At 32.8% G+C, this 16,306-nt stretch overlaps 1 protein-coding gene across 9 annotated transcripts in view; it reads left to right on the forward strand.

The window, feature by feature from the left end:
- Ttc3 (tetratricopeptide repeat domain 3) overlaps positions 1-16,306 on the forward strand; it is a 117,939-nt gene that overhangs the window by 48,763 nt on the left and 52,870 nt on the right. For 8 of the 9 annotated variants that reach the window (XM_048803668.1, XM_048803665.1, XM_048803664.1 and 5 more), the window contains 10 exons: positions 1,517-1,651; positions 2,492-2,572; positions 4,245-4,357; positions 6,124-6,244; positions 8,397-8,519; positions 9,251-9,352; positions 10,845-10,937; positions 11,564-11,628; positions 12,544-12,680; positions 13,719-14,045. In XM_048803668.1, the coding sequence (XP_048659625.1) occupies positions 1,517-1,651; positions 2,492-2,572; positions 4,245-4,357; positions 6,124-6,244; positions 8,397-8,519; positions 9,251-9,352; positions 10,845-10,937; positions 11,564-11,628; positions 12,544-12,680; positions 13,719-14,045 (1,297 nt within the window). Of the gene's footprint in view, positions 1-1,516; positions 1,652-2,491; positions 2,573-4,244; positions 4,358-6,123; positions 6,245-8,396; positions 8,520-9,250; positions 9,353-10,844; positions 10,938-11,563; positions 11,629-12,543; positions 12,681-13,718; positions 14,046-16,306 lie in introns of those variants that run through there. The other variant, XM_048803669.1, reaches the window with a different exon arrangement.

Consider the following 16,306-nt stretch of genomic DNA (forward strand, 5'->3'; position numbering starts at 1 on the left):
AGATTTTTTAATTATATGTTTTTATATTTTTACTGACTCTAAAAACCCTGAAGGACTTAAAAAAAAATAAAAGCCTGTGAAGGTAAAAAGATTATTTATGATAGTTGTTTGTGAACCCATTGTTTATTCAATACGTTTTTATTGGGCCCCTCCCAGATGTTGCAGACAGAGGGAGTCTGCATTGACACTGTCCAACCTGCTTTGATGAAACTTACAGTACAGATATCCTATGTTAAGTTATGTTAAGGGAAATAATTTCCAAGGCTATGTGGATCTGTTCCTAGAACAAGAAAGGAGATTAAAACAGCATATTTGGGCTGGGGTGGAAGCTCAATGGAAGAGTGCTTGCCTAGCATGTGTGAGGCACTAGGTTCAATTCTCAGCACCACATATAAATAAATAAAATAAAGATCCATTGACAACTAAAAATATTTTTAAAAAAGGTGAATAACTAGTGATTGACAGAACAGCACTTCATGGTCTGTAATCTCAAATTCACATCTTAAAACAAATGTGGCTATCATGTGTGTTTTAAATACTATAGTGGATAACCAGGTTAATATGAGAATTGTTCTTTTCCATCATATTTTTGGGGAAAGTTGTCCTATATTTTGGTTCATTGGCTAGAAACCGTCAGGAATCTTTTGTTAATCTGTGACTAAACTCTACAAGCAGTTTACCTTTTGAGTCTTTATTGTTAGGAACAGTGAGGAGTATATTGTTTAGATTAGTATTTTCTGTTCTCTGAATGGTGTACACATGTATGGCAAGGATGACGAGACTTTATCTTAATGTCTTACCTCTGTCATCTTTGTGGAACTTTTGTAACTTAAGGCTATTGCCATGTAACTAAAATCTGAATTCACATTATAATGTTTGTGTACATATGTTTTCAACTTGCAAAGAGTTTATCACTTTATTTGAGTATATTATGTCAATTTTGTTTTTATTTTTTATGTTTTTCCTTTTATTTAATATTGTACTCTCTCAATAATTTTTTTCTGGTTATATTTAAGTACATGTGAAGCAGGAGTAGTTAACGATTGAAATACGTATTTCTTGCTTAAAATTAATGTTTGTTTCAGCACAGGATGACAGTTGTTAAAATCTGATTGTTTGGGTACATAGGTCGTGTGTTCTTATGTGTCTAATTGTTGTAGTCCCAGACAATTTACTTATTTAGTGATGTTTGGTATTCTTCTTACATTGTTAAAACTTTAAAATATTATTGGTATAGACTGAAAAAGTAAGCAAAGCTTTGCACTGTATAGAATAAAATGAATCAAACTTTCCTCTCATGGGCAGTGGCAGAGGAATGAAGATAATGAGGCAGTGCTGTGCTGAGAAAGGAATATGATGAATAAAGCATAGTTTGAGTATTTATTTAAATATTTATTATCATTTATAAAGTGTTAATGTGAACTTAACATCATAAGTTTTGAACTAAAAAGCTGTAGATTTGCACTAGTGAAATAAAATTTCTTTTTCTTTTTTTTTTTTTTTTTCCGTTTTGTAGGATTTTGCTAATATAATGAAAATGCTAAGAAGCTTAATTCAAGATGGTTACACAGCCTTATTGGAGCAGCGTTGCCGAAGTGCTGCGCAGGCCTTTACAGAGTTGCTAAATGGTTTAGATCCTCAAAAAATAAAGGTAAAATTGCCAAATCATAACTTGTTTATCAATACCAGTGCACCTCAGATGAATTTAGAAAAAATCAAGGCTTTAACTCGAATTTATATATGTTATACCTGGGCTGGGAGCAGGTGAATCTCCTCCAGGTTGTGGGGCATAGGTGATGATCCCAATTCAGAGTTTGTGATTACATTCAATGTATGATCCATGCTTATGTTCTCTTTTTGACTATTGTTTGGGTTATCAGAACCTTCTGGCCTTTACTTTTATGAAAAGGAGACTTTTAATAAATCAAGAATTTGGACTCACTTTTAGGTTGCATTTTTTTATCCAGCAAGAAGGTATTAACTAGATAAATGAGTAGCTTAAGCAAGATTGTGAAAGAGCAGATATCTTACTTAATCTGTTACTAACATATGCAAAAGCATATGATTTTAATTAAAAATTATTCTAATTTATTATGAACTATGCCTTAAACAACTGATTCTGTGTTTTATTTATTTATTTATTTATTTATTTTTTAGTTGTAGTTGGACACAATACCTTTATTTTATTTATTTATTTTATGCGGTGCTGAGGATCGAACCCAAGGCCTCGCTCATGCTAGGCGAGCACTCTACCGCTGAGCCACAACCCCAACACTGATTTTGTGTTTTAAATACTTGATATGAATATAACAGTTTTGTATTTGCAAAATATATTTTCTAATTCTATTTGATCTTTAATTCAATCATACTGATGAATGATGTAATTACACTTGTTTAGTGATGTTATTACACTGCTGTGGCTAGAAGGTTAATGTGATGTAAACTGGCAGATTTATGTTTAGATTTTTAACTAAAGCCTTTTTATTGACAGCAATTGAACCTGGCCATGATTAACTATGTATTAGTAGTATATGGACTTGCCATTTCTCTGCTTGGAATAGGACAGCCTGAGGTAAGATTGTAACACAGAGAACAAACAATTAAAATAGGATATTGGTTTTGTAAGATATGTAAAAACTGTTTTTCTATTTTGGCTCATTTCCTTCTGTGTACTTTCTTGAAAGGCTGAAATAGCTAAATTTAAATAGTTTGTGCTTTTTTTTTTCTTTTTTTTTTTTTAAAGAAAACTTTGTATTCCTATTAGAAAAAAGTAATGCTTGCAGTACTGGGATTCTACATCTTACTTACATAAAAAATAAAGAATCTAATATATCATGGTAAGCAAATTGCAAAAACATAAAGTTGAAGGAAAAGAGCAGGTTGGAGAACACAAACATTGTGATAACACTAGTGTATAATTTCGTATAGAACAATACTAAATATTGTTTATGGATATCTCTGCATTTTGTAAAACTGAAAAAAAATCATGGACTACCCGTTTATCATATTTAAGATAATGACAACATTTATTGATAAAAGAGGGAATGGGCCTGAGGAAGTTAGAAAGGAGATCTCAACTCTGTGTTATGCTGTTTTATTAGAAAACTGAAGTAAACATGACCATACTTAATAGCTCTTAGTTCTGGGTGATGAGTAGTTTGGTGTTTGGTTAATTCTTAAGTGCAGGATTCAGGTAATGGCATATGGTCTGCGTGTAGGTGTGAGCTCTAGTGGTCCCCATTACTCATGCTCTTCTTTTACTTTCCTGGGATGCTTACTTACCTGTGCTATTCAGTGTTATAACCTTGTTTGAGGTTCTCTAGAATGATTTCAAGTATTATAACATATCCTTTCTGCCAACTTGGATGCTAAACTTCCCTGATAAAATGAAAGTTCAACTCTAAATTGCTACCTAGTTAAGATCAAACTTGACGTTCATGTTTTACTCACTTCTGAGAATCTGTAGTGCCTGAGGTTCATTTTCCTTGTTCTTGATGTGACAGATGGAATGCCTTCTATTAATGCCTGTCTAATTCTGTTTTATAATATATCAATGGAAACAGGACTTCATGATTTTAATTCTCTCTTGACAGAATAATAAATGTCATGCTTTCCCTTATTGGAATTGAAGAAATAGTTTGTTATACTCATGATTTACTGTAAAATAGACAAATTTAAAAAAAAAACTATGAATATGGTAGAATTTATGCATTTAAAAGATTTTCATCAGCATAGACCCTTAAGGAAGCCATGTGTTGACCACAGTTCAGCCCTTGTTTCAGACATTCTTGGAATGCCTCTAAAGGGCTATTTTTTTTTTTAGGGCTATTTTTAAGATAGCTTTTGTCTAAGAGAGCAATACTTAATAGGATGTAGATTACAATGTGTGTGCATGTGTGTGTTTGTATTTGTGTGTTTTTAATCATGAATTTACATCTTATAGTATTAGCCAGCATAGGCCATCACTTTGTGTGTACAAAGAAACGTTTATATAGTTGGCTGTCTTATATTTTCGGCAAGGTTGGATTTGTTGAATTCCTGGATTTCCATGTTCATCTGATTAGCTACAGGAAATTTGTATAACTTCTAAGAAAATGAAATGCAGAGAGTATAATTTTTCCATAAGAATTTTTTAATATACAGTTGTTTTTTAATATTACATGAAAGGAATCAACTTTGGGGTAAAGTCTGTTTTAACATTTTTCTTCTTACATAAGTGATTATTGTTCTCACCTTTATTAAAGGAATTATCTGAAGCTGAAAACCAGTTTAAAAGGATTATTGAACACTACCCCAATGAGGGACTTGATTGCTTGGCCTATTGTGGAATTGGAAAAGTATATTTAAAAAAAAACAGGTTAGTAGAAATGACATTAATTTCCAGGCTGATAAATTTGAAGTCTTAATGTGATGATGATCCTTTTTCTGGAATTATTTTGTTACCTTATGTCTGGCACACTATTATGATTGTGATTTACTTTGAGGAGCTGACATCTTAGTATCAATATTAAGTATTAAAGCAAGATCAATCAGTGCAATTCTTGATGCTTCTTAATTTTGTAATTCATAAGAAAGTCAGTAATAGAGTATTTACCATGAAGAATTTAATATCCATTTGTATATTTCATCTATAAATGGTGACTGAATTGATATAAATTAGTATTTTAAAATATGGTTTATACATTTTGATATAAGCACCTATTTCCAAAAAAATTGTATGAAAGTGTTTTTAATAAAAGGTACAAGTTAAGATGATATTAAACACACCATGAGTTAAGCATAAAAACCTTTCTGAATTTCTATTATAGTAGAAATCCTTATTCCAAGTTCAAAATACAACTTTTCTCTAAATGTTTCATTGCTCTTAGTCTTGTCTCCCCAGATTGCCTGTATGACCCTTAAAGGAACAGGATTGTGTCTTGGGCTTTAAAAAAAGAAATATGTGTTTCCAACCACTTGCATTCAATATACATAGGTTACATTATAAAGAAATAATTGTTCACTGATTGAAATATCTCTTATAACTTTTAATTTTCCTCATATTTTCATCTAACTTTTTAGGGAAAGTTTTATGAGATTCTTGGAAACCCAATCTTAGAGTGTGCCTGGAACCTCTTTGTAGATTTTTAAAGATTAAAGAAAATTCTTTTACTTCATGAAGTTACTTTTGAATCGGTCTGAAAGGATCAAGTAGTTACAAGGGAAATAGGATTTAGCAATCACCTTTATAGTAATAGCAAATGAAATTAATTTCAAAGTGTAGTGTAAATTGTTAGGACATACTTGTTTAATGCAACGGTGATGTGCTGGTATTCACAAGGTCCAGGAAAGAAACATAAATGTGTAAAATCATGGAAATGTGGTAAACTGAAAAGTCTTTGCCATGTTGAAAGGCATTTACATTTTAATTCCTAAGTAATATGATGTGGGTAAAAGTCTAATAGCTGCTTTTTGGCATTGTAATGTACCATTTGTATCCTGCTATTGATAATTATCTTATGGTGGATGGTAGTCTAGCTTTTCTACATATAAATCTTTTTATTTTTTTCAATTTTTTGTCCAGTGAGTTATTGGCTTTTTTTTAAACTTTATTTTTATTTGTTTATTTTTATATGGTGCTGAGGATCGAACCTAGTGCTTCATGCATGCAAGGCAAGCACTCTACTACCACTGAGCTACAACCCCAGCCCTACATATGAATCTTTACATATGTATAGGCAAAAATAAGTTTTTAAATTAGAAAATAGTTTCAAGATTGGAGAAAGCAGGAAATCTCTTTTTTTAGTCTAAAGAGAATAAAGCCCTCATTAACTTCATAATCCAACACTTCAGTATCTTTTTTTGAATGGAACAAAGTTGCATTTTAAAAGGACTAGCATGCACCTTACCATGATAAAGGCAAAGGCCAGGACACAGTTATATTTAGTTTATATTACTGTAATAGCAAGCAGCAATAAACTTTAGTTTTATTTAAAGGAAATTTAGTGTTCATTGAATACTTCCATCTGATGTTTTATTGAAGGTACTCCTACCAAGAAGCTCTAGGTCTTTCGAACTCTTGTAGTAAATGAAAATATCACATCACATCTTCAGTGTCTTTTTTTTCCCTAATTCTGATTTTAGATTCCTAGAAGCTCTCAATCACTTTGAGAAAGCAAAAACCTTGATTTGTCGTCTTCCAGGAGTGTTAACTTGGCCCACCAGTAATGTGATTATTGAAGAGTCTCAGCCAGAGAAAATAAAGGTAACAGTTTGTTTTTGAGAGTGTTCCCTGCTAGCTATAAATGCCCATCCATGTTAAGTGATGCAGGTGTTGAAAGACAGACAGTAGTACTCTCCTCACAGTCCCTGACATGCATTCTCCCTTGAAAGAGAAACAATGACTTTTAATGCACGTTTCCTAGGTACTAGTGACACACCTTCCATTCATCATTACATTTTCCTTACAGCAGCCTTGAGAATTGTGTAGTATGATCATTTCCATTTTACAGTTTAGATAGATGAAGTGATGAGCTCATGGTTAAGCATCAAGGAAGTGGTAAAGCTGGAACTTGAGTCCAGGCATTCTGACATTAGAGCATGTGTTATTAAGCAGGATGCTGTACTGGTTGTACTTAGAGGAAGGTACAGTATTACTGTTTTATTATATTAATATCATTATTGAGATGGTACCTGAGTTTATGAATTGAATTAGGAATTTAGTGTCATTTCTGGAGCCATATGGATGCTTTACCAATTCTGGAAAAACTAAATTTTGTCTCATATACCAGAACTTGCTTTTGTATGAAGCTTTTAAAATTACAGGGGCCAACTTTTACAACGTAATAGTAAAAGACAAATAATCGAATTTACAAGTATATAATAAACATATCTGCAAAGAAAATATAGTGATAACCCATTAGTACAATATTGTTAACCATTAAGGAAATGCAAATAAAAATCACAGTGAGATACTGGTTCACACTCTGAGGATATGCATAGATATTAAGTGTTGGCAAGGGTATGGAAATATTATAACATTCATACTTTGCAGTTTGTAATGTAAAATGGTGCAGCTGCTTTGGGACAACAAGACTGGCAGTTCCTCAAATAGTTAAACATAGGGTTACCATGTGACACAGCATTTCCACTCCTAGATTTGTACAAAAAAAGGAAAACATGTTCTCCCCAAAACTTGTACATGAATGTTTATAGCAGCACAATTGATAATAGCCCCAAAGGGGGAACAACCCAAGTATCCACTGATGAATAAACAATAAGTACTGATATATGATACAACATGCATGAGTCTTGCAAACACTGTACGAAATAAAAGAAGCCATACACAAAGGTCACATGCTGTATGATTCTGTATATATGAAATATCCAGAATAGGCAAATCTGTATACAGAGACAGAAAATAGATTGTCTAGGTCTGGGCATTAGGGGAAAAAGATGAAGAACTGCTAATGGTATTGAGTTCCTTGTTGGACGATGAAAATGATCTAAATTTAGATTGGTGATGGTTGTACAACATTTTGGATATATTAAAAGCCACTGAACTGTACTCTTATGTAAGTTTTATTATATTTATATCAACAAAGCTGTTACAGAAAAATAAAGCACAGAGATTATTAGATTTTCCTCTCATTATACCATATTGGGATGAAGATATACAAGTTATTGACAACAAAAAACCAGTACTGAAAGCATGGTGTTAGTCTCTTGGGGGCTTCTAATTCTCTAGAGTATTAACAAACACATGTGGCAGAGATAGATGAATGGTAGTGTTAGGATTTTAGATCAAGTTACATTGAGAAAGAGATGAATCATAGGATTTTCAGGCTTGCCCTAAGGCTTATTTTATCTTAATTATTCGACTTAATTCTTTCCTTTTTTTTTTTTTTTCCCCTGGTTTCTGGGGAGTGAACCCAGAGATATTTTACCACTGAGCCATTCCCAGCCCTTTTTGTATATTATCTTGAGACAGGTTCTTGCTAAGTTGCTTAGGGCCTAAGATGGTAAGACTAGCCTTGAACTTGTGATCCTTCTGCCCCAGCCTCCTAAATCACTGGGATTACAGGCATGCGCCATTACACCCAGCTTCCCTCTTGATTCTTAAAGTAGATTTCTAAAAACTACAAATTACAAAACCAGTTTTGATGATAACAGAGGACAAGATTTTGATTCTGACTGAAATTCTAAAAACAAGAATTTGTTCATTTCTCTTTGTTTACGTATCTTTGTATCAGCTTCCTTTTAAAAGGAAAATCTTTAAAAGTTGTATACATATAATTTGTCCTGGGTAAAAACATTCATTTCTATGCTGAAAATGTTTTGATGGCAAGAGGAATCACAAGCATTTTTATTGACAAATCAGTGTTGTGACACTATCAGATTTGCTTATTTTGCTTTAGATGCTGTTAGAGAAATTTGTTGAAGAATGCAGGTTCCCTCCAGTGCCAGATGCTATTTGTTGCTATCAGAAGTGTCGTGGATATTCCAAAATCCAGATATACATAACTGATCCAGACTTTAAGGTAAAAAATGAAATGTACAATGGAACATTAACTTGCAAAGTCATGCCTTAAAAATGAATCCAGAATAAATTCTGTAATTGGAGGCACCCAAGTTGTCACCTTGCCTGCCCCTTAGCCTGGACTTTTTTAGGTCATCTCACACCATGGGAAGCCAGGGCCACGGAAATAAATGCTTTGGGCTGGTATGGTGACCATAGATGACAGGCTAGCTAATTTCATTTCCTCCTCTAGCCATGTTTCATGTAACTGCCTCTTCCTTAGGAACATAGGAAACAAAGTGATATTGTTACCTCTGATTTGTTGGATTTCTAATGCCTTGTAAAAATTGAGTTCAAGAATATAAAGGCCAGTGCAATCACTGAATTAAACCCTAAAAACCTAACTTATGCTTAATTAAGTGATTAAGTTTTTGGTTTATTCAAGAAGATAACTGCCCTACTCTTAGATTAGTAGATCAGATGAAATGTTTGTTAAGATATTTGATATTCTGTAAAGGATAATGCAGATGTCAGCTGTGGAAATGAAGATGTTTGCCAAGTTCTGTATCTATAGAACTCAGCATTTTGTAGTACAGAGTATTTTATCCCTCTTCAAGGAGATAGATTATCTAGTTATATCTGCCAAGTGAATGCAACAGTTCTTTTTATCTTAATATGTGTGCTATGAGGGAATGAGTAAGTGTATGTGCGTAGACATCTTTAAAATGTGAATTAAAATGTTTTGAAACCCAGGGTTTTATACGAATCAGCTGTTGCCAGTATTGTAAAATAGAATTTCACATGAACTGCTGGAAGAAGTTAAAAACAACCACCTTTAATGATAAAATTGACAAGGTAAGCCGCAATAAAGATTGTCTGGATTTTTTAAATATGTGTATTGAATGTTTAAAAAAAATTTTAAAAAGTCTTCAAGTGAATATAAATTCCTTCCTGAGGATTCTAGACTTCATTAGAAAGTTTTAAGTTATGATTTTAACAATAAAGTGGAAAATGAGTTTTTAAATTTTATACAAGTATGAAGGGAGTAACTGTAGAGGCCTTTAAAAAATTATTTAATTAATTTTTGTATTGTGATGTTATGATCAGAAATAAAAATTTGATTTTTTCTTGTTTTAAAATACAGATCTTAAATTACGCACTGACAATTTAGCTCATCATAGATTGAAAGCGTTGATGTAGAATTAAGGTTCCAACATTTTAGTTTTTTGCCAAAATTGGTTAAGGTAATTTGTCCTAAGAAATTAACTTAAATTTTATACTGCCATTTCTCAGGGGTTTATTCTTATTATCAATATAATGATTGGTTAATCCATTAGTTAGAATACTTTGGAAGAGGGCACAATTTTACAGTCATATTTCCTTGTTACAATGTTTATTTCTGATCTATATAATCTGTGGACTTAAAAAAAAAAGCCTTTTTTAATACTGTATAGCCCTATGCAAACCATTATGCCTAGTGGGAAAAAAATGTGATTATATTAGGTGTCTTTTAGCAGTTGGAATTATGTAAGTTTGGTAGAAACTAATTTTCACATAGATAGCTAGAGATATAACTGTAACCCTGGAGCCACTTCTACTGTCTTTTTACTTACATTGAGTTTTGTAAGCTATGTACTCTCCATTAGTTGTCTTAACCATTCCCAGAATTCTAAATACCTTCTATTAATTAGTCAGCTTTCACTATGATATGCTGAAGTAATATACAACCAAAATATTTTGTGGCTAACAATGAGAGGGTCTTTTCTTGGTTATATTACTTGTCCTGAAGTTTTGTAGTTGTTGGCCAGGGTTGAGCTGCAGCCGGGTCTATTCTCTGTGGCCATGTTCTTTATTTCCAAATCCAAGTTGTACTTTTTTTGGAACATGTTTCTTTATCAGAGGGAAAAGAACAATAGCCAGTTCACACTGTGTTTCCTAGAGTGTTCATTTAGACCTGGTGTATGCTATGGCAGTTTGACTTCCTTTACCACAAAGCAAGTCACAGGGACAGGTCTGCCCCATACGTGTGGATACAGTCTTCCTATAAGAAGGCTCTGAAATTGCAGCAATCAGGCACTTTCGTTGCCTCCCTAAAGGAAATTTCATAGTATATTTTGAATGTACTTTGTGGATGTGTTGGGGCTGGGATTGTGCCTCAGTGGTAGAGCACCCACCTAGCATGTGTAAGACACTGAGTTCGATCCTCAGCGCCACATAAAAATAAATAAATAAATAAAATAAAGGTATTGTGTCCTTCTACAGCTAAAAACGAAGTTTAAAAAAATGGTATACATGCATAGATTTATCCCTCCTACACATAACATTCTTCTTCTTTTAAATCAAATAGGATTTTCTACAAGGAATTTGTCTTACCCCTGACTGTGAAGGTATCATTTCTAAGATTATCATCTTTAGCAGTGGTGGTCAAGTTAAATGTGAAGTAAGTATCTAATAAAGGAGAAACTTTATTAAATTTGTAACCAAAATGTTTACACCTGTTAAAATGTTTTAAGTTTGAGGAAGTTGTGTGATTTGAATCTTGTTTTTTGTAAGAAAAAAAAAGTTATATCATTTAAGAAAATAAATATTAGGACATGCATTGCAGTGAAGCATTTTCACATTCTTTTATTTCCTCCTAGGAAAAGCACACTTTTTATATTTTGGTTTTACTCTTTTTGATAACTTCCATTTTATTAATACCCCAAAAGGGGTAGTGGTGGAGGTGTGGGTTTTAGGGAAGGGGAAGAGTGCCTTGAGGGATTACCTTTAACTTCACCATCTGAATGTGGCAGGAGTGGGTAATTATAAAATATATAATTTATTGGATCTTCTGCTTACCCTTAATTATTTAAAGTTTCTTCATAAAGTGTGTCTACTCTCTTGTTCCCCTTTTCAGTAAATTATTTTGCTAAAGCTTTCTGGGCTTTTGTCTGGGTCAAAACATCATCACTGTTCTCTATCAAATTGAACATTGTGTGTGCTTCTGAAATATTTGTTACTTGTGGTTTTGTGCTTTATGTCATGGGAGTATGAGACAAATTTTGGATGTCTTTGTTTTATTTAAAGTTTGAACACAAGGTCATAAAAGAAAAGGTTCCTCCAAGACCTATTCTGAAACAGAAATGTTCTAGGTAAGATTTTTAACAATCAATCAGTAGTTTTTATATTGTCTCTTAGAATATAACTCTGTTAAATGCAGATTTCTAAATTGTGCTATTTTTTAAAATTGGCTGTGCACACATATATAAATAAGTATTTTTAAAATTATTTTTATGTATATTTAAAACAGAACTAGCTTTAGAATGATTAAATACTGAAAATTTGAAAAAGTCACTATTTAGTGGTTGAACTTGTAAGTAAAATTATAACATTTCATGTTATGAAATTACTTTTCAACAGATTTGGCATTTAACAAAAATTATATATTTAGCTTTTGGCTGTTAATTTCAAAAGCATTTTTGCTTTTTTGTTTCTCCACCAAACATTTTGAACCAATGACTATTTCTTACCTTGAAATACTTAGTGTATTGTCAAAATTTTTCACCTCTGTATCTTTCTGTTCAGATCAAATAATTCCAATCCTTTTTTCTTTTCTTTTCGGTCCTGCTTCTTGTTTTTCATCCTAAAAAGTGATTTTTTTTCTTATAATTTGTGACCAAGAAAAACCAAAAGAAAAGATGTATAGAATTATTTGTTGAAAAGAAATCAGTGTAACCAAATCAACCAAATTCCCATGTTGTTATTGGGGTGAAAATAATATTTTATTATGGGATCTTGCTTGCAGAGTACATGTACTATTCTTATTCACCCAGCATAGTAATTTATATACATTATATATGTGGAAATAATTTATATATGTTATATACATGGAAGTAATTTATATACATTATGTACATGGAAATAACATCTATACAAATTATACATAGCTTTCTTAATTAAAAGTCACAGCCTATTGCTTGGAGAATGTTTTCTATAGTAGGCAACAGAAAGTAGTTCATTGAGCATTTAACAAAGGTAAATTATCACTAATTGTAAATGTTTATCAGCCTAGAGAAGCTAAGACTGAAAGAAGACAAAAAATTGAAAAGAAAGATCCAAAAACAAGAAGCAAAAAAATTAGCACAAGAAAGAATGGAAGAGGACTTAAGAGAAAGTAATCTGCCCAAAAATGAAGAACAGAAAGGTATGCAGACTCCAAACATGATAAGAATAGTATGCATTTGCTTAAACGTACAAATACAGAATTATAAGGCTCATATTATTATTTAATTGAAGTATAGATTTCAGTTAGTATTTTCATACTATCACTAAAATATAGAATTCAGTTAGCATCTTTATCTTCTATTATTCTTAGATGGTGAAGGGATTGGTGTGAAGAATATCATTTTAGAAGCAGTACACAGTGATTCACATGCTGTCCTGCTGCTAACTCTAGGCAAACTGTGTTTCCTCTTCTTCAAACTGAATTGGAACATAATATCTGACCTGCATATTGTATGTTTGACCGTGCATTGTACAATCTGCTATGTGAATTTAAGTTCCAAAATATTGAACTGTAAATTAACTACTAATTGTCTGGAATAGTTCAAATAAAGAGGCAGTTCATAAAAGGTCTCCTAGAGATTACCTTGCACAGCTTGTATTTTCATTCTCTAATAACATGGGGGTGTCTCATAGGTGATTTTACTATTCCTGTATACATCTTAACCAGTATATTTATTTTTAGTTTTAAGTTGAAGTAAGTTTTCTACATTGTGCCTGGATTTCCAAAATGAAATAGTTACCATTTGCTGTCTTTTTTTTAATCTAATATACCAATACTCTTTTACAGATTGATCATAATTATCTTTGCTACTGAAAAATGTATTTTAACTTTGTGAATGTATTTTAACTTTGCATGTTTAAGAACTAAAAATATTTCTTGAGTATAAAGTTTTGGAGGTGATGAGATTGGGTTGGGATTGTTGAGGGAAAAAAACTATTTTAGAGAAAATAAAATTTTAGATGCTATTACATGAATGGTGTGAAATGAAGAGAATATAGAAGTATTGTTAAATATTTACATTCCTAATTTAAAGTTTCTTGAGTTGTCTATGTAAAATAAAGCAATCAATCTTAATTGTATCTTATGATATAATATAATGTTACGTTATTTCTTTCTAAGTTACGCCATTGCAAATTAGTGTAATTTATCACTTTAACCTTTGTTATTTATTCCTAGAAACTGTAGACAGTGGTCAGAATTGTCAGTTCATTGATGACAGAATTCTGCAGTGCATAAAGCAGTATGCTGACAAGATTAAATCGGGTATACTGAACCCTTCCAAGCTTCTCAAAGAATTGCTTTCTTGGAAAGTTCTGAGCACAGAAGACTATACAACATGTTTTTCTAGCAGAAATTTCCTCAATGAAGCAGTGGACTATGTCATTCGTCACTTGATTCAAGAAAAGAATAGAGTAAAGACAAGGGTATTTCTTCATGTTTTGAGTGAGCTTAAAGAAGTGGAACCCAAATTAGCTACCTGGATCCAGAAACTTAATAGCTTTGGTATGTTCCTTTTTATTCTAGTCTGGTAGGAAGGATAAATGTAGGGTCTCTGATTTCTTTTTATCTTCCTATCTTATCGTTTATGATATTTTAAATGTGGGATACACGTGTATGGTGAAAAATACTACCATCCACACATAATTTTTAGGTTATTCTATAGAAGGGGACGGTATGTTTTTTAAAAAGATCTAAACAAAATAAAAATCAGTAGGGAAATCTAGACTTGTATTATACTAAACATTTGTGAGTACTAGACACTACCCTGTATAACCAACACACCCTGGAACCTAGGAGCTATTGAGTACTTTCTGGGATTGTGCAGCTCAATAGCCTTGTTGAGAAAGATTAAGATTCTGTGAAGAAAAATTAGGACAAGCAGATGGGACTCATTGTTTAGGAGCACCTCAGGCAAATCTATGTTGAAGAATGAGAAGAAATGTACCTTGGGGTTCAAGTAGGTAGTTTTGAATCACAAGGGAAGGATGTGGAAGACATCCCCTACCTCCCATTCAGGCTTTTTGCCCAAGGCCATGCAGGACTGCAGAATGAGCCTGCAGGTATGGTAGCTGTCTAACCGAGTAGGGATGCTTTGGGTACCTCCCAAGATGCTATTTATTATGGTAACTAGGCTAGCATGATTGTTGATTCAGCTGGCAGCTGTTGATAAAAGTCTATGGGAGGCCTCAGGAAAGAGAGCAGCGCTCTCAGACCCAAGAATAGCACCTGCCCAGCTTCTACCAGCTACCCCCACCTTTTTGAGTTTTTATAGAAATGCAGTTAGTAGAATTTAAGGGTTTCAAAGAAGATTCTGGTCAATTTCTGTTGGTAGAGAGAAAGTCAGATGGCAGCAAGCTTGGCATAGTTAGCTTAATATTCCTGCTCTGAGCATAGGTCTTAATAAGTTTCTGGTCTCAGAAAATCACTCTTAAGTGATAAGATTGCCGATAATGTCCAATAAAAAAGTAAATTCGTAAGTTCTCACTTAACAATTTAATCTTCCATAGAGGATAGAGTCACAACTGGAGAAGTGGGCTTTATAGGTTAGACTACATTGGAAGAATGCCAGTCAGTGTTTATTCAGGTAAATGCAGTCTCGCAGCTGACTGGCAGGAAAATATGACTATGTCTTGTGATATAACCCATGTATATTCTGAGGAGTAAAGGTATCACTTTAATAAGTTTGTATATATACTAAAGTATAAAATTAGCTCAATGTTGTTAATTAGTAAAGATGTTACTATAGCCCTGATGTAAACTCACATACATTTAATTAAAGCAAGCAATTTCCAATTCCAGGAATCACCTCATGAATATTTGACACAAGAGAGGCCAGTTTATATGTTCAGCAAAAGATGGAGGGAGAGAGAAAGAAATAGCAGAGCACAAGTAGGAGAATATTAGTTTTAGTAGTAATATGGTTGGCCTACACCCCCTTCCTGGAGCACATGCCTGCACATGAGATTGGATAGGGAAGGTGAATATATTTCTTCACTGGAGGTTTCTTTGGACATTTTTTTCTATGAGTATTTTATGTGGCCACCCATTCTGGTGTTTTATGCTGATTTCTCATGCAGCATGTCCTTTGTAAGCTATTTCATCTGAAAGAAACAGCAGTGAGCAATCCAGGGTAATTTTGACTTTAGTAATCGCTGCTCCATTTACTGATTTGAGAACTTCAGGCCCATGCATGGTTGACAGTGCTGTATTTAGAGGTATGATGAGGAATTTGTATGAATTTCCTCTTTGCTTTTTGGTGGCTGTGTTAGGAAGGAACGAAGATTCACCATCCTTTCAGTGAGAATTTATGAGGTTGCAGCCACCCTATTTTCTGATGTGGAGAACAGGGAGTAAAAAACAGGAATAATGGGCTGGGGTTGTGGTTCAAGGGGTAGAGCATTTGCCTTGCATGTTTGAGGTCCTGGATTCAATCCTCACCACCATGTAAAAAAAATAAATAAAAATAAAGTTATGTGTACATCTACAACTAAAAATATTAAAAAGAAAACAGGAATAGTGACCACCTTGATTTTTGTATCATGATGAGGAACCATGATATTTTGGAAGATAAGGAGCAGTTCTTGGAGGTATTGGAGGAAGAATTAAAGGCAGTTAGGCAAAATTTTGCATGTTATTGATGTTTCGTTGCTATGGAATATACATAAAAAGACATTGTAAAATTTTACTAGTTTATTAGTTAGAATGAAAAGTTATTATACATTAGTCAAAAGCATAGTATTTTTCTTAAGCAATATAATGTCATT

The sequence above is a fragment of the Marmota marmota genome, unplaced genomic scaffold (assembly GCF_001458135.2).
Source record: "Marmota marmota marmota unplaced genomic scaffold, marMar, whole genome shotgun sequence".
In the NCBI taxonomy this organism is placed as follows: domain Eukaryota; kingdom Metazoa; phylum Chordata; class Mammalia; order Rodentia; family Sciuridae; genus Marmota; species Marmota marmota.